General features: G+C 39.1%; 2 protein-coding genes across 2 annotated transcripts; one reads left to right on the top strand and one right to left on the bottom strand.

The window, feature by feature from the left end:
• Positions 1–41: 41 nt before the first annotated feature.
• Positions 42–9,779, top strand: ca4c (carbonic anhydrase IV c). Its single transcript, XM_005926320.2, has 8 exons — positions 42–856; positions 3,559–3,606; positions 6,762–6,926; positions 7,072–7,217; positions 7,546–7,638; positions 7,720–7,786; positions 8,129–8,292; positions 8,630–9,779. Exons 1-8 carry the CDS (start codon positions 802–804, stop codon positions 8,816–8,818), a joined length of 927 nt encoding a protein of 308 aa, XP_005926382.1. The 5' UTR covers positions 42–801; the 3' UTR covers positions 8,819–9,779.
• A 1,448-nt stretch (positions 9,780–11,227) lies between these two features.
• On the bottom strand, positions 11,228–17,950 carry asl (argininosuccinate lyase; the record flags this gene model as incomplete). The annotated part of the gene is given in 16 exon segments (XM_005926319.3): positions 11,228–11,610; positions 11,763–11,869; positions 12,413–12,493; positions 12,999–13,082; positions 13,175–13,234; positions 13,951–14,035; positions 14,812–14,926; positions 15,036–15,098; positions 15,222–15,274; positions 15,352–15,429; positions 15,523–15,600; positions 15,699–15,796; positions 16,193–16,249; positions 17,006–17,089; positions 17,504–17,698; positions 17,924–17,950. Coding segments are annotated over 16 exon segments (1,398 nt in total). The 3' UTR covers positions 11,228–11,465.
• Positions 17,951–18,876: the final 926 nt, after the last annotated feature.

Genomic DNA, 18,876 nt, shown 5'->3' with positions numbered 1-18,876 from the left:
CAGTTCAGTCTCATACGTTGTTAAATTAACTGTTAAAGGTCATGAAAAACATTTTTACATAAGTGGGTCAAGAACTTATGAAGAGTGTTGCTTAAAGTCAAATTTCAATGACTTTGGATTTTATCATCTGCAGTGATAAAATCTCCATGAATGGTAACATTTAAAAGATTCAGAAAATTCAGAGTTCAGTTCTCGTGATCTTTGGGACCAGAAACCACACCCAACCTTCGCTGGTGCACAAAAGCTTGTTCTGACACAGAAAACTGGAAACCTCTTCTGATGTTAATGATGCTGCACTGCTAACTTCCATAGACACTAACACTAACCGGACACACAAGCACACAATTTAGGAAAAATGCTGCCAATTTTAAATAAAAGAAAATAGCAAAGCAAAAGCTCCAGGCTTAATTTTAAAGTTTTTCCAAATAAACGCATCCACTTTATTATGTGCACTAATGTATTATAGAAAATGGAAATCAGATGTAAATAATGACATTTTGTCCGGTGAGTTAAAATACTTTCTTGTTCCTCCTGGTTTTTCTGCTGTATCAAGTCAAAAATAAAAAACGAGGAACAGCTGAAATCATTTTGTACATTTTGCCACCAGGTGTCTTCCTCTCTCGTTTTACACAACTTAAAATTAGGAACGTTTGCACCAAGACCCCCCCTCCTGTTTAGAATAACTTCCACACACACACACAAACACACAATAATCACCTCCCTCCCACCTTCAAAGGTGGCTGAGTTGGTGTGTGAAGACAGCTGAAATTTAGTCTATGAGGAGCTTCGCCTGACTTCATCATGGGTTTTTCTCTCTACCTCCTGACTCTGCATCTTCTCCTTTCCCGCTGCACAGGTAGGGGACTCACACATAATATACACAGTATAACTGCATTTAAGCTAAATGCAGGAACTATGATGGGCTTCAGTTTTCTGCACCTATTTTTTTAGTCTGAACTTGTTCTTGTTTAAGTCAAAAGGGTGGATATGACGATAAAACATCTGCAGCCACACTTGATTAAACATGCTGTAATTTGTGGGAAGTGCAAGTGCCATGAGATTATTAAGAATCAAAGCAGCAACACAACTATCTACAACATATTTTGAATTTTCTTGCTACTTCTTCATGAATGTTTAAATATTAACTGGAAAGATCACGAGCTGAACTGCAAACAGCAATGATTTTTATTACTAATTAATAGGCTCATTAGTTTTTCTATATGATTAAATGACAAAGCCCTGCAAATCATAGTGGAAAAAAGTGAATTAGAGGCAACATCAGATGCCTTTTTCTGTTGAAACAAAGTCCATGACTCAAAAACAGTTCGTCTAGATCATGAAAGCAGTGGAAAAGCAACCAATTCTCCCATTTGGGGATGTGCAAATCTCGCATCTGTGAGTTTTTCATTTTCCTAAAGTTTACGTAAAAAATTAATTGATTTTGAAAGTTTGCCGGGAAGCAGGTGTTTTGGCTTGCAGTTCACAAGAGTCACAAGAATGGAGCCATAAAAGTCAACAAACCAGTGTCTGCTTTGCAGCAATATCTTTCTCCAGTTTAAGAACACCTGCCACAAAAAACTCATCGCTACCAACCAGAACAAGTTGCAGAAGAACCTTTAAGTGTCCTGAGCTATAATCCTATGAAAAGAACATTTCCACAGGTCCTAAGAACAACATTTTAATTTAAAGCAACCGTTTTCTTTATAGTTTTATCAGTCTCTCACATCACTGTGGAGGAACTTTGGGCCGTTCTTATAGCTTGAACTGAACATAGCTTCAGGTTTGTGGTCCTGCTGCATCTTTTCAATCAGTTCCTGTCGACGAATTCACTACAAGGTGCCAAGTTCTGTGGCTCCAAATCAATCACTTATCATCACCACCTCGCCTGAAGCTGGTATTAGGTGTTTCTGTTTCTGCCAAACATGGCCAAATATCTCCACTGCGGTCTCCTCTGTCTAAAGGACATTGCTTCAGATGTCTTGTGGTTTCTGGTTACTGTAATGAACTTTAACATTTAGCCGAGGCCTGGAGTCTGAGATGTAGCGCTTGGATGTTTTTGCAGTTTCTCTGAGCGCTGCACAGTCTGACATATAAAATTTGCCGGGACTTCCACTCCTGGAAAGATTGTGACATCGTGTTAACAAACACCCGAGTGCTCCAGATCAGCAAACTGCCAAAACATCTGCTTTTACACAGGTGCTCACTCTATATTAAGTGCAACCGATCAGCAGCACCTGCTGTTACTTACCTTCTTAATTTCTGTCAATGCAGTAAGAGTTTAATTATTTTCTCACAGGGATTCACGTTGTCATGTGTAAGCTCCAAGTTTAGGCTGCATGGAGCCACTCTGAAAGCTCAGATGGTGAACTGTAGAAGATATTGTCAGTGTAAGGAAAGTAAAACTGGGAATTTAGCGAGGTAATCACTGCACAGACTTCACTCTGACTTTTCCCTGCTGCTCAGTCTCACACAGGTGAATGAACCAGGTGGTGTAAAGCCAGCCTCCAGCTGTGTATTGTTCTCAGTTGGTGAGAACCACTGTCCCCTTTTCAAAGGACGGCATTGTAGGAGTCAGCAGGGCTAATCTGTGTTCCTATATTAGCTAAATGGTTCTCTATAGCGGCTTTCATTCCCACTGCAGAGTCAAACACCGGACTTTCATTCACATCAGAAACACAATACACAACCACGGCACAACTCTAATAACGTCATCAGCACCTGCTGAATGAACACGCTTAATGCAGCGGTGCAGAGGCAGTTAAGGAGTCGGATAAAGCCACTTTGCACTGAAAGCAATCAGTGTAATAACAACCAGCTGACCTGGGTGATTAAAATCCGCCTGCATCTCTTCCACTCACTGTCACACACAGACGCATTTTCCAACATTTAAACTGAGTAAAACATGTTTGAAAACTAAATGTAAGCTGCTAATTTATTTTATTGTAAGACCTTCGGTCAATATATTTTTATACTACTCTCTTGTTCTGGCACAGCTTTTGTTGTTCTTGTAAACAAAGGAAGTAAGTGTGGGGGTTTATGAATTTGACTGAACACATTTTTGGATGTATTTTTCACTTTTTGCAGAGGTAGGTTTTGTGCAACTTTTCCAAAGTGCACTGAGCTCAGCAGTCAGACTAAATTTGCAGGGAGGCAGGGTGATTCATTGTAATAAATCAATAAATCGTAAGGATCAGTCATTTGTAATCACACATCATGTTACTACATTCTGTCTGTGCTTTATCAGATAACATATTAATGGACACAGCATATTTTTAACACGCTGAGCCCATGTGTCATGTGAAGACTAATAAAGTTCAGGTGCAGAGGACAAACACATGAGCAGATCAGCTAGTTGCTGACTAAGAAAAAATCTAAACGCTGTGACTAATAGAGCATGAACTTAATTAATATTCATTTATTAACTGCAGGGAGACTGTTGGCCTGGCACAGCGCAGCACCATCCCGAACATAAATATAAGTGCTGTGTACACTGCAGGTTATGTGTGTCTGTTTGTGTGTGTTTCTGGGTCTAATCTGAGTGTTTTACTTTTTCTCCAGCTAACTGGTGTTATCAAAACCAGAATGCCTGTGATGATCCATGCAGAGGTAAGAAAATCCAAAAAGTGTCAAAGATCCTGCAAGTCAAGGATGTAAATCACAGCGATATGAACATTTCTTTAACCATTTATTTTATTATTGGGCTTAACCACAGAGGTTCTCACTGGCCTCCAAAAATCTGTTTGGTTAAACGTCATCAGTTTCAGAATAAAGTTATTGCATTTAACTTAAACTAAAACTAGATGTGAAAAATATAAAAACTAAATGGACTGATTCATATAGAGCACTTTTCTACTCTCTCAGAGTACTTAAAGCGCTCTATACAACATGCCACATTCACTTTCTCTAAACTTATTGCTGTCTAACCACATTCATATTCCGATGGATGCATCGGAGATCAATTTGGGGTTAGTATCTTGCCCAAGGATATTTGGCATGGAGGAGCCAGGGATCGAACCACCAACCTTCTGATCAGTAGGTGATCTACCTGCTCTACCTCCTGAGCTACAGCCACCGTGAAACACTGGACTTTTGAAAAATGAAAAAGATTTTCTGAACTTGGAAAACAATAGTTAAATGAATCAAGAATGACTCAGAGATCAAACCTTCACCAATGCAGCTCACTTTCTGAGCAGTATTTACTTTTAAAGGAATAGTCATTTATTTTATATATAAACATTTTGTTTTCTTTGTGGTTTAAGACATTTGTAGTGCAAAAACAGGTGGAGGTCCTGTTATTTGTCCTGTTGAAACCCAGTTTAATATATTTGACATAATTCTGAGTATAGTTAATTTGAGTGTTTATTTATGTGGCTATAATACACATGTGGCATTCATTCAAGTTTTGAAACACAAATTTATGTTATCTTCCAAATAAAATATTACTTATTTAGAAACATTGCACATGTATTAAAATAGTTTTAACTGTAACAACCTGTTAGTGTACTATACACAAAGTCACAAACTACACTCAAAGCGTATCCCATGCCAAAAAGTTATTGTCATAGTTTCTAAGTTAGGAGTTATTTTGTTAGTTTTCCACCAACAAATCATTGAAGGTGTTTATTATTAAGGGGAAAAAATCCAAACCTATGTGAAAAATCAATTGCCCCCTAAGCCTAATAAGTGGTTGGAAGAACCTGAGCAGCAGCAGCTGCAGTCAAGAGTTTGCAATAACTGGCAATGAGTCTTTTACACCACTGTGGAGGAATTTTGCAGAATTGCTGTAATTCAGCCACATTGGAGGGTTTTCGGACATAAACCACCTTTTTAAGGTCGTACCACAGCATCTCAGTTGGATTCAGGTCAGAACTTTGACTAGGCCACTCTAAAGTCTTCCATTTGTTTTTCTTAAGCCATTCAGAGGTGGACTTGCTTTCGTGTTTTGGATCATTGTCCTGCTGCAGAACCCAAGTGTGCTTCAGCTTGAGGTCATGGACAGATGGCCGGACATTCTCCTTCATGATTTGATAGACAGCAGAATTCATGGTTCATGGTTCATGGCAGCAAAACAGCCCCAGACCATTACACTACCATAATATTTTACTGTTGGTATGATGTTCCTTTTCTGAAATGCTGTGTTACTTCTACGTCAAAAGTACTGGGATACACACGTTCCAAAAAGTTCAACTTTTGTCTCGTCAGTCCACATTTTCCCAAATGTCAAGGGGATCGAAAAAATGTTTTTTACCCAATGTGAGATGAGGTTTTGTGTTCTTCATGGTCAGCAGTGGTCTTCTCGAACTCTCCCGTGGATTCCATTTCTGCCCAGTCTCTTTCTTATTGTTGAATCATGAACTCTGACCTTAACTGAGGCAGTGAAGCCTGCAGTCCTTTAAAGTTTTCTGGGCTCTTTTGTGCCCTCTTGGAGTAATTTTGGTCAGCTGGCCATTCGTGGGAAGGTTCACCATTGTTCCAAGTCTTCTCCTCTTGTGCATAATGACTCTTCATCAGAGTCCCAAAGTCTTAGAAATGGCCTTTTAACCCTTGATAGATGTCAGTGACTTTGTTTCTCAGGTGTTTCTTTAGATCGTGACAGGATGTGTTGCTTTTTAAGATCTTTTACATGTGGTTTGTCACATTTAATTTGTGATTTAACAAGAGGGGCAATTACTTTTTCACACAGGACCAGGTAGGTTTAGGTTAGTTCACCCTTTCTCCCTCAATCAATAAAATCATAATCTAAAAAGTGCATTTTGTATTTACTCGCGTTATCTTTGTCTTATATTAAAATTTCTTTGATCATCTGAAACATGTAAGTGTGACAAATATGCAAAACACTAGGAAATAATAAAGGGGGCAAACACTTTTTTAAAACACTTTTCCTTAAATATAATAACATTTTTTAAAAAAAGACTAAAACTAAAAACTGAAACTATTAACAAACTAAACTAAAACTAAACATCTTCAGACAAACTGAAACAAGGATACCCACATTGGAGACCAGCTAAAACTAAACTGCAAAATAAAAAGTAAAAATTAAATAAAAATACAAAATTATAATAAAATTGCTACCAGTGTCCTGAAAGTGTCAAAAAAAAACACACTATCAGATCACTATCAAAAACCAAATTAATATAGTAATATATTAAGTAATATAGTTGAAGACTAAAAACATGAAGGTGCCCATGAGAATCTTAATGCATCAGTTTGATGGTAATTCAAACAGTCAATTTCATCTTAAAGTTTCTTAATGTAACGAGAGATCTAAACCAAGATAATAAAAAAAACAAGATTCAGCTGTTAGTAAGTGCCACAGGACACAGGTGCAGTTTCTTGTGTTTGTGAGAAGCAAAACCAAAGTAGCAAAATGAAAGCAGAAGAAAGTGATGTTCATTCTCATTGAGATCTACAGCACCAGCAAATATTCGTCATTCATGAGGTGAATTGGCTGAGCACTATTCATTTTGTTGTTGCTTTATAAATTGAGTCTGACCTGCAGGCCTTTGCTGTGTGTCCTCTCCTGCCCCCTTCCTGTCTACTCTTCGCTGTTCAGCTGATGAACAAAGGCAAAAAAGCCCCAAAATAAGTCTTTAAAAAATACAATAAGTAAGCGTTTACGTAAATAGGCAGGCATCCTGTCTTTTCAGCCAGCATGGGTGGGGGAGGCAGTCTTCATGGACTCTCTGAGAGGCAGCACTCTGTATGGTCAGTGAAGCCTAAAATCTGATGATGCTGTTGCTTTTCCTGTTTGTGTCGCTTAGACCCCAACCACTGGGCTACTCAATTCCCAAAATGTGGAGGGTTACGCCAGTCACCGATTAACATCGTGACCAGCAAAGTCCACATCGACATCGCCCTGTCACCTTTCAACTTCATTGGCCACACCGACACAATCAACATGACAGTGGAAAACAAAGGGCACTCTGGTAATGAAGAGCCGATCTTATCCAGTCTGGCACACAGAGCGTGTTTTTTCCCTTAACGACCAAATATTTTCAACATGTTTACATAAAAAATAACTGTTAAAGTAACATAATACCTTTGCTCAGTGACAATCTCTCGCCCCTGCAGCCCACTTTGCTTTGCCGCCGTCTGTTCGATTCATTGGGGGAGCTCTGCCAGGTCACTACAGAGCCGCCCAATTTCACCTCCACTGGGGAGGGAATGGGAGACCAGGATCAGAGCACACCATTGATGGAGAGAGATTCCCCATGGAGGTAAAGGAGTCATCATTAAAGTTATAAAAGATTTGAGTAGAGGTCAATAATTTTGTTGGCACATGGATTTGGTTTTCTGACATCAAAAATGTTCAAGCATGGCAGTTATGTTAGTGTGAATAATTTCATGTTTTATTCCCTTATTATTCCCTTTTATTTACCTTAAATCTCAGTAAGGCTAACAGATACACCGCAATGACACAGGAGGGTCATTAATAACATTTTATTAATATTGTTATATCCATTGTTGAAAAAATTATGTGACTGATCTGATCTCTGAAAGCAGAAAGGGCCCTTGATGCAGTACAGTACTCTTTTCTTTATACAGATGCACATAGTCCACATTAAGGAGCCGTACAGCTCTCTGGCGGAGGCCGAACATGACACAGCAGGTATAGCTCTGCTCGCCTTCCTGTTTGAGGTAATGCACTGTGATGTTTTCACCTTCTTCATAAAATGTTAAGACGTGACTTGCGGCATAGTATTGATGGTATCTTTCCAGGAAACAGCGGATGATCATCCTCATTTGGACACAGTAATAGATGCGCTGGGCCGCGTACAAAACAACGGTATGTATGCTGTTAATTTGCAGCTCTTTGGTTGGAAGAAACTGATTTCTGTGGATAGGTGTGCTTTATACATATAACCAGTTGAGGAGTATCTGCAATTAATCGATTGATTGTAATCTATCTTCCCATCTGTGATTTGCAGGAGATCAAATACTTAAATTCAAGTCAGTTTATTGCTTTCATGTAATAATTTTTTTCAGGATTTTTGGTGGATAATCTGTTTCTCTCCATTAAAATAAAGTGAGGAGTTGATCCAGATTGGGATCAAATAATTGTTTCCCACATCAGGGCACAATAAGCTTTATTCAGTCCTGACTTTGCTTCTTTCTTTGTCACATGAAGGCAGCACCACAGTGATCCCAAACTTTAGACTCGGTGACATTATCCCAGCTGCAAAGGACCTACAAGGTTACTACCGCTACGTGGGCTCCATGACAACGCCGGGATGTGAGCAGGCAGTTGCCTGGACAGTGTTTCACAGGAAGCTGGCCATCAGTAGTCGACAGGTAAGCAAGAATAAATAAGTGAAAGAGATAAAAGGCTCACAGTAGAGAAACTAGTGCTTTTGGTTGCATTTCATCCATAAACCTGTGAACCCCCAAACTGACATTTCTTTACTCTTTCACAATGTAAACAAAAACAGCATATTTGAAGAAGTTATGGAGATGTGATATTAAAATGCAAAATAAAACTATTAAAACTACAAAAGTAGAAAATGCCTGGGGGAAGAAAAAAACTTTTCAGAAACACTTTGCATTTAAGAGGTCAAGACCTAGAACAACTTTCCTTCTTTAAACAACTCTTCATCTCCTCAAACACATTTTTTCCCTCTCCACTTCACAGCTGGATGCGATAGTTAAGCAGTGTCGCTTTTGGACAGGGCATCCCATGACTGACATTTTCCGACCTACGCAGCCGCTGGATGGCAGGATTGTGTACTCCTCAAAGTCGGGTACAGCTCAGACAACTGCGACACATTTTTGGTGTCTGTTTTTATCATTTGTGACTGTTACGCTGGGTCTGGCACACTGAATGCGCAGCAAGAAATGGGCATAGTCTTCAAGTCTGAACAGCGAAGCCAACGCACAAAGTCTTAAATCTGCATTTTTTCTTATGGCCAGCAGGGAGTGACTTCTCAAAGTCTGATTGTATATATACAGTTCTGTGAAAAAGTATTTGCCCTTTATAACCCCTTCCTTGGGTTATAACTTCAGTAAACATTTTCTTGATGAATCTTAGTCACATGATAAAGCATGATGTATCGTTAGTAAGTAATGGTCCCTTTTTGAGTTCAGCAGAAGTACATAGAGCTAGATACACACAGCTCAGCCTTCCTCTGCAGATCAGAGGGTATGCAAAAATTAGAGATGCAAAGAAATGTTTTTATTAAAAATGCCACTGCTACCCTTAAAAGGGGCAGTTGTTTTGCATTAACTATTGGTAATGTATTCATACTTAATCATTTTTTAAGATGATCCATTTTTCCTGACAAATTACCATCAATTAAAGTTGATCACATCAGCAGCAATGCCCACATTTAGGTACATGACTGCCAGGCAGTGCCTCGTACAACCCTATTAGATAGTTTTCTCCTAGCACCACCATCAGCAGTGTCAAACTTATTTCCTTAGAGATTATTAAAGTGTTCTGATTCTGAAGATACTGGATTGTTTGTCCTTAAATCTGTACAGATTCACATATTGTACTGAGCAGAATGATAACAACAGCCTTTAGAGGAACTGGTCTCAGTCGCCAAACTAATTCGGTAGTGGTGTGAAAATGATCCAGGCAAGTTTTGACTAAAATGTGAGTGCACTCGGCTCCTGTAGCCTGATGTCCCAGCTATGGTGGAGCATGCAAAGAATGGCAGCTTCCACAGTAATACTAGTAAAACAGCTAACTGGGCGTGTTTCATAAATGCAAACATATATGTGCTATTTAAGAAGACCTTCTTCCTATATTTACTTTCTTCCTCCCCACCTTAGACATATCTGAGCTACATGAACGTTTTCTGGTGATTTGAAGGGATGCATGATGATTCTTTGGGATTTTTCTCTTTGTGGAAAGAAGTTGAAAGAAAGAAAAACAAACCGATCAACTGATTCAGACCAGACCAATTTAAAACGTTGAAACCATAAAGCAGCACCATCTTCATCTCAAACAGAAATTTGTATGATGATCAAATTTAATTAGCACATGCCGACTTCAGCTGAAGCCGCTAACATGGCAGTAGATTTGAATTTGAAAGTATTACTGACTTCAATTATGTCAGTATTTCTGACTTAGGAAACTGAAAACCAACATAGTGTGTGTGTGAGCTTTAGTACCCTGCAGCACTTGGGGCTTTAGGGGGGAGGTCAGTTTTTAATATTCATGTTTTACTGCTTTATATTAACGCTTATTTTCTCCTAGATGTTTTTGTGGACAAAAGTAATAAACCGATATTTAGAATTAGAGGTTTAACATATTTTTCTTCCTTTTTCAAAACATGAGATTCTTTAAATAATAACCTTTATTCTACTATTTTTGTCGTTGCTTTTCATGTATATATTTGTATCTTTGTTGTTTAGAGAGTTTAACAAAGCATTTGGTAATTAAGGCATCTCATAAATGTACCTGTGCATGTTTTAATTAAGATCTAAACTCCAGTAATCCTCCAGCAATCCAATGAGCAGTAGGTAGAGTGGTCGCCCCATGATAGGAAGGTCGGGGGTTCGAATACACTGAACAGCTACCCTGAGGTACCACTTAGCGAGGCACTCTCCCTACACACTGATCCCCGGTGCGCCTGCCCTCTGCTTCCCTGAGTGAATGGGTCAAATGCAGAGACAGTAATTTCCCCACGGGGATCAATGAAGTATACATTAATATTAATCCTCTGCCAGAGTAATAACTTGTTCTTGACTTCTTATGATGTGCAAAATCCAAAGCCAAAACTTCAATCAGTAAACTAACAGCTGACGTCAGTGGATTTATCTAAACCCTTACGGTGAGTGAGACTGATTTTATATTGAGTATTCACCAATTTGGATTTCTACAGATTCAATTAGATCAGTTTAAAATGAATGAAACTGACTGTTTTAAGCACCATGGAAATAAATCTGCCTTGCAGTTCATTCTGCCCCAGTTGTGTTTATCATAGCTGACTGTTGGTAACTTTGTTCCTATACAACAGGAAACCATGCTTGCATTACATGACTTCACTGGTTAACGGCCACACTGGAGCATTTAAATAAACAGGCACCTCAGAGTTTCTCTCAATTGTCAGCGCAGGTGTGAATCCTGCATAAACCTGCCATAAAGTAATGTTGGATCCACTTATGTGACATAAATAAATACACGTTCTTGTCTGTGCAGTAAAATAGGCTGTGTGTGTCTTTAGGATGGCTAGAGAGTAAAGTAAATCACATCAGATGTTTTTGTGGTGGAAATCAGACTTAATCAACCTGCCATGGCACTATTTATTTTCTTTTCAGGTATTTAAAACTGGTCAGTTTCCAGTTTGTACACAATCAATGACAAACATCACATGTTTGCACAGGATGGAAATGGCACTCCATATTAAAGAGAGAAGAATGAAATGTTTGGGAGGCAATGTGGTTCTCAAAATATAAAGATTTCACTTCAACCTCGCTCTGCAAATCTGATTCTAAAGGTTACACCGAGTGACACCGAGAGGTCACTGTGCGTGTTTCTTCAGCCAATTCCTCAGATGCTCCACCTGTGCAGCGACGCTACTCTTAGCTGTGCCTCCAGGGGTGCTGTACTGCTCCACACTGCTCCTGTAGTCCCACACTGAGGACACGTCACTTCCAAACAGAGGGCTGAAGGTACAGAGCAGACAAAGAAAAGAAAGAGGAGTTTAAAGTTATGGTATGAAAAACATGATAGAAATCAAAGGAAGAGAAAATGATTCATTTGGAAGGTTTTAGGCTTTTAGTTTAAAAGTCTGTGTGTGTGAGAAGAAGACAGCCACCTTATAGCAGTGAGATCTTCCACAGTGAGCTGATTCAGGACAATGTTTTTGGATTCAGCTGTAAACACAGCTTTGCCAGAGAGACCATGGGCCTCTCTGAATGGTACCTGCAACACACAATAACACACAGCTACACTGTAACACACAACATGCAGAAATGCAGGAAAGTATTTTGCAGTGAAAAATTAATGCGAATAAACTCATATAAAAAATAAAATAAAATAAAAGAATGACAAAACAGACCCTTGTTGACAGATTTATGTCTCCTTCCAGGATCAAACAGGGTAGCTTAAATAAGCTTAGATAAACCACTACCCAGAGACACTAGTTTACCCAAAACTAGTTACTAGGACTAATAAACTTGTATCCTAATAAAGGCTCTGAAGAGTGTTTGAATTCCTGTACAAACTGTAGACATCATTTGAAATCATTTCTTTGTAATTACTTCCTCGAATATTGTACACAACTAAACTACAAAACTGATACTCAGTAATTTGTTATGTTCTAAAAATATCTGCAAGACAAAATTGTAATTGAAATTTCAAAACAAAAAATAATATAGATTAATTTCATATCCTGAATATCTATAACATAATATAATAGTTAAAATATTATATTATGTAGATGTTAAGGGTATATGATCTACTCACCCCCTTCCTCACAAGGTAGTAGGCCAGATCAGTAGCCAGCATGTCAGGACTGAGAGCAGCTTCCATCACAGTCTGATTGATCTAAAACATAAGCAAAAATTAAAGGACGCCCTGAACCTTTGCAAGATTATTTGTACACTGAAAAAAAGACTGAAGAAAAACTGAAATTCCTCTTCTTGTTTGGAAAACTGTCTCAACTTCCAGCCTTGAGTTTATGGAGCCAGAACTTAAAACCCTACAAAATCTTTCTACGTTAATGTCGTTTGCTAGTCTCCACAGAGAATCAGCTCTGTCAAATCCTCAGCAGTGCGTGTAATAAAATGTTTAATGCTGCAAGATGACTGACAGTGATGCAATTCTCATAATCCACCTCTGCATACAAATACTGCGGCTCAAACTGCCACGATGTCACTGAACTGTGGAAATGATTCAGCTTTAAGTGAAGCATCTCATTAACCACACAGGAGTTACTGTTTCCATATTAACTTTTTAACATAGTCTTTATGGAAATCAATTACCATCTACAAACCAAGAAATGTATTCGGTTTATTTTTCAAAGGAAACAGCAGTGAACTGATTGTCTGACCTTCAGAGTTGACATGACTCCGGTGGTCACCTGCAGCACAGCCTGAACATTATCATAGCAGTCAAACATGGCCTCCTTATCCTCCTGAAGGGTGAGCACGGTGATAAAGAGAGCTGGATATTAGGAGAAACTTGACTTCCTTCCAAGTGAAACCACGTGAAGACAGACTTTCATACCTGTAGGTCCTTGTTGTACGTGCTCGGTAGGCTCTTCAGCGTCATCATGAAGCCCGCACACTGAAATACAAAAATCACAGGAAGAGTTTTGTGAGAAAACTGCAGCGAGTAAAGCAGTAAAGACTATGAGAGCACAGCACGTCTGAATGCTCATGAAAGGTGATACTGTTGTAGCTGCAAGGCAGACAACTACAATAAAACTATTATCACCCTCCACACTGAAGAGCCTCTGCCTCCTGTTCCCAGGTTTCATCACACAGAGCTGTGTTGATGATAAATTATGAAGGATCTATTGTATCACTATAATAAAATATTAAATTATTTATTAACATGTGTTTTTCTCCAGTTTGTCACTGTACTTTTATACTGAAACCAGCCAACTGTGATTCTAGTGATGGAAAACTAGTGACTGCTTTAGGACACACGAGGGCGCTGGTACTGCAGAGGAAAAACAAGCTGTTCTCCAGAGAGGAAAATCTACAGTTAGTTCCACTTTTAAACTTATGGACCCTTTTTTTAAGAAGTTAAAATATGAAAGCAAAGAATCAGCTATTTACAACAGGAAGAAACAGGATTTAGGGTCTACACTTGAACTAATGGAAGTGATCTCACACAGCACATTACAGCTATACCAAGATATGAAAAGAGTTATTGTAGCATCATTGGTGTTTCTATATTATACATTTTTTTTTAAGTTATCTGGCAAAATAAAATTGCAAGTGTGAGCTACTGACATGCGTAGAAAGACAGCATTAAAGCCAACCCTTCAGGCTTACCCTGCCAAAGGCACGACCTGCTTTACTCCTGATCAGCTCCAAACTGTCAGCATTTTTCTTCTGGGGCATCAGACTGCTGCCGGTGCTACACACAGACACACAAATATACATGAAGGGCAATGAAAATGCAGCATAAAATAGAGTAGGTCATAGCAGAGAGATCAGTGCTAAATGGACACAACTACAGAGAAAATAATGATTCAAACACAACTTTTCACTTTATTAACTTATAACACAGCTTCGTGACTGCAGCCTTTGCACTTTGGTTGCTGTAAATGTTGAATGATGAGATGTAGACTTTTAGGCTCTGGTTTATTATAGATTAAATACCAAGATTATGCTCACAGAAATCCAGTGAACTGTCAAACCTCTACAGCACAGGTGTCGAACTCCAGGCCTCGAGGACCGGTGTCCTGGAGGTTTTATATGTGCCCTTGATCCAACACAGCTGATTCAAATGGCTAAATGACCTCCTCAACATGTCTTGAAGTTCCTTTTCCTTTGCTTGCTGCAGCATTCCGATCTCTGTCTAACTGTGATTGGATGTATAGATTAGCATTATTGCAGTTTCTTTATTTGTTGTCGATTTAGATTGTTTAATTGAATTATTAGTTTTACACTGATTATTGATTTAATTTGCCTTGAAACTACCTGTAAAATAGGTAATAAGAAACTTTCATGAAGTAAATAAACTGCTGAACAGCTCTCCTCTTATGTGCCAGTAATTTTTTTCCAATATGTAAATCACAGATCTTTACATACATTGATTTTATATGAAAGCGGTGTTTCATGTAATATTGAAGTTCATGCACAATGTCACAAATCTTGCTAAAGAACTGCAAAATAAAAGCATAAACCGACCTGTAGGCATCAGAGAGCGTGATGAAGGAGAACTCTTTTGTGCTGTACAGTATCAGGTCCTCGGCCATCTTACTGAGATGGGTCAAACACAACGAAGCCCAGAACAAGAACTCAGCTAAATAAACAGACAAGTGAACATGAAAGGACTCAGAGTAGAGTTCATGTTTTTCACTGCTTGGATCCATTTTAGTCTGAAAGCTTCCTGGTGTGTACAGTTTACATACCAACAAAGTCTCTTTGGCCTGTGGCATCCATGCTGTTTAGACTGATGCTATCAAACCCCAGCTCTGCAGATCCAGAGGACAGCAAATGTTGTAATTTCTGCTCATTTTTGAATTCATATTTTATAAAAAAAAACAACAGTTAAATGACAGAGAAGACATTGGTAACAAAAAGCCAATTGGACTGACCTCTCTGCAGGAGCTCTCTGTCGATGTCGAATGGAGTCCCAGCGATGGCGCCACTGAAAACAACAGGATTCATTTTATCATATCTGTGAGACCAAAATGAAAGTCACACACGAGCGCGTTCAGGGCGTACCTGCCGAGAGGTAAAACGTTAACTCTTTTCTTGAGCTCCTGAAGCCGCTCCACATCTCTGCTGAGGGCAACAGCGTGGCTGGAGACAGAGATGCACGAGACTGACGTGAACATCACACTGTCTTATATGAAAGATGGGAAAAGTGCAAATATGTCAGTACAGGAAGATTACCTCAGAATCCAGTGGCTCCATCTGATTGGCTGTGCCCTCTGCATGTGGGTGTAACCAGGAAAAAGGACTTCAATTTCTCTGAGTTTCAGAAAAAGTGATGGAAAATATCATTTTTTAAAAACTGCAAGGTTACAGCAGAGCACATGTTTACGTATGCCAGCGTGTGTTTGTCTCACGCTGCCGCCCGCTCCACCATGGTAGTTATCAACTGAAGCGCGTTGTCCGTAAGGGTTGAGATTGCGCTTCGCAGCCACAACCTCATGTCAGTCACCACCTGATCAATCAAAACACACAGAGGGTAATATTTTAATCTTTTCTATTCTATAGTTAATAGTTTAGTTAACAGTTTAATTATTTATATAGCACATTTAATTACAACAGGAGCGTTGACCAAAGTGCTGTACAAGAATACAACATACATAATAAAACAACTTAGAGTATTAAAAGCAAACACCAAATATGAATTAACAAATAACTCATGCTGTAATTAAAAATGCGTTTTAAGATAAGATTTAAAAAGATTGACAGTATGAGCCTGTCTGATGTATAGGGGTAAATTATTCCGCAGCTTAGGCGCTATGACTGCAAATGCTCGATCACCTCTATGAACCAGCCTCGACCTATTCTGTAACAGTTAAATCATTACAGTTTTAATATCACAAACACAGACCTGGTCATTCCTGCTCCTGCCTGTGTGCAGCTTCCCTGCAGGTGCACCAATCAGCTCCTGAGAAAACATGTAGCCACACGACTATGACATCTGTCACCACAGTGATCACCAAGCCCTCAACGGAGGAGGAGATCAGTGTTTTATAGCCCAAAACTGAAACAATAAAACACTCAAATTACATTTTATCGTTGGCAGTTTTTTTCCTCTATATCCTCCACACATCAGGTTAAGACCAAAGCGATTTTACAGAATCTTATTCTCAACAAATAGAAATCGCAACAGCCATCAGGAGCGATAAATAGTATCCGAACCCAATATATGTGTATACATTTTTTTAATTGTTTTCAGCAGCGGTAGCACACGCATTTAGTGTTCTACTAAAATCAACAGTAGAGCTTATAAATGTAATTTTCATTGTTTTCTGGAAAATACTGATGTGGAATAAGCTCTATCAAGCTTCTGCTGCACCATGCAGCACTTTTTGGTAGGATCAATTCAACAATTAGAACACTGTGCAAAACATAACCTGTATATTTTTTAAAAAAATACTTCTCTACTTCCACTATGCTCCATTTCCCTTTCTTCTTTCTCCTCTAACCCCAACCAGTCACCTCATATGGCTGTGCCTCCCTGAGTCTGGTCCTGTTGGAGGTCTCTGCCACTGTCACCAAGCACTACCTCATAAGTCGAACTCTGTTCACTGCACTTTTCTTTTTAATGTTGTAAGGTCTTTGCCTTATGATATAAAGCATATTGAACTGAGTGTTGCCATGAAAACGAAAGGAAAAAGAAATTCTACAAGCCATAACTCACCTTTAGTCTGCGCTCATTGGCAGTATGAATATCTTCATCTCCGGGTTTGATGACAAAAACACCTCTAGACCACTCATCAGAAATCTGCAGAAACAAATAGGGACTAATTTAAAATATAATCTGTAAATAAAATATATTAATACATAGGAAGTTTTCAGTAACTGTGCATGAGTATAGCAAATGTCAGTCCTGGTTACATAATGACAATCGCACCAATAAAGCAGAACCTCAGGACAGAGAGGGCACCCTAAAAAATAAGCTGCATGAAAGAAGAACTAAGGCTGTTTAGCAGCTGACAGATGTCACATGATGACACCATTGTGCAGCTCACACTCAGTAGAGGAATCCTGCACCATGGCACATTTTCAGCTGTCATCTATTAACCAGCCAAAGGGAAGGCAGTGATACACATAACCATGCAAGTGATTTTCTGCTACTGCCAGCCTGTGGTTGCCCCTGAACTATCTTTCTTAGTTGCAGTTTATGTTGTGACTTCACCTGAGCCATCCCGTGTGAGATCTGCTCCATTTCGTCCGTGCTGACAAGCTTTGCCCTCTCCAGAGCTTTAACATAAGCCTTGCTCCCACGGATGTCTGCATCCCACATCCTCTGGTCATAAGCGATTGAGGCATTGAACTTCTCCATAATAGGATCGGTGTCTCCAACAAATCGACCTCCCCAGAGTTTACTTCCCTGAGAAGGAAAAGGGTAACATGAAAAAAGTAAAGAAAAATTCAAATAGGTCAAAACATGAACTTTACAAGGTAAAACTCCATGGCTTTGGTTAGTTTATTGTTAGCTAATGTGCCCTCAATGGAGAAGAGACCCCAGTTTGACAGCTTGCTTTTGTTGTTAAGTGTCCAGCTGGGTGTTAAAACAACAAACGCGCCAATGGCCGTACGTCGTTTGCACGCTTACCTCTGTACTGGCCATGTTTAACTGACGGTAGGCGTCTGTAGCGATGTAATGTAGGTGCTGTAGCTTAGCTGAATTAACGCTAAAACACTCGGACGTCTGGCGAGAACGAGGCTGCTGCCACTGAAGCGGTTGGTGTCGCTTTAAAAAACGTCAGAGGAGACGTCCCGGCGTCTTGCTACGTTTAGGGCTCCGTTGCAACGTAACAGGTGTGCAGTCAGCAGAGTTGACGTCGTCCGTCAGGAAACGTCTTTTTTTATTATTATTATTATTATTATTAAAATGTTGTACTCTTGATTTCAAACATGGTATCTTGAAAATTGTCTATAATATATATATTTATAAAATCCTAAATGTTGATGACAATTTTTTACTTTTTACAACAGAGAGTATATCTTATGCTTTTCATGGTTGAAAATTTAACTGGTTGGAAAGACCAGTTAAATATTTTGCTAAACTAAACCCACAATACCACTGAAAAATACTGCAATTTTTAACGTAAAGAAAACTATTTATGCACTTACAATTGTTAGGATATTTTCATTTCCATAATAAGATTAGAAAGGAGTACAACAGAGGAAAAGCTCAGGTCGAGTGGTTTGGAGACAACCTCTAGATCTGAGTTAGAGGGAGAAGGCTGAGAGAAGGATGAGATGGTTTGGATACAAAGGATGTTGAATATGAAGTAGGAGGTAAAGATGTGGGACCACAGAGAAGATTTGTGGATGCAGTGAAGTAGGACGTCCAAAAGTTTGGTGTGACAGAAAAGGTAGCTAGGGATAAGATAGAATGTATTTGTGTAAGTCTTCAGTAAGACTAAAAAAGAGCTATACAATAGTGATACGCGAATCATGAACGAATCGTTCAGTACTCGAGAATCACTTTACTGACTCATGAATCATGATTCACAAGCCCAACTGACTCACTGACTCATCCCTGTTGCTGTTAGCAGCAAT

Source organism: Haplochromis burtoni, unplaced genomic scaffold, assembly GCF_018398535.1.
Source record: "Haplochromis burtoni strain Fernald_Lab_line unplaced genomic scaffold, NCSU_Asbu1 Contig_83, whole genome shotgun sequence".
NCBI lineage: Eukaryota > Metazoa > Chordata > Actinopteri > Cichliformes > Cichlidae > Haplochromis > Haplochromis burtoni.
The sequence above is the reverse complement of the archived record's forward strand: the minus strand, read 5'-3'. Positions and strand labels throughout refer to the sequence as shown.

What these genes read in the sequence shown, in the direction of transcription:
- ca4c (XM_005926320.2), top strand. Translation starts at nt 802, where the DNA reads ATGGGTTTTTCTCTCTACCTCCTGACTCTGCATCTTCTCCTTTCCCGC. An exon ending in TCTCCTTTCCCGCTGCACAG is followed by an intron (nt 857 to 3,558) that starts GTAGGGGACTCA and finishes CTTTTTCTCCAG; the next exon opens with CTAACTGGTGTTATCAAAAC. An exon ending in GAGAGAGATTCCCCATGGAG is followed by an intron (nt 7,218 to 7,545) that starts GTAAAGGAGTCA and finishes TTCTTTATACAG; the next exon opens with ATGCACATAGTCCACATTAA.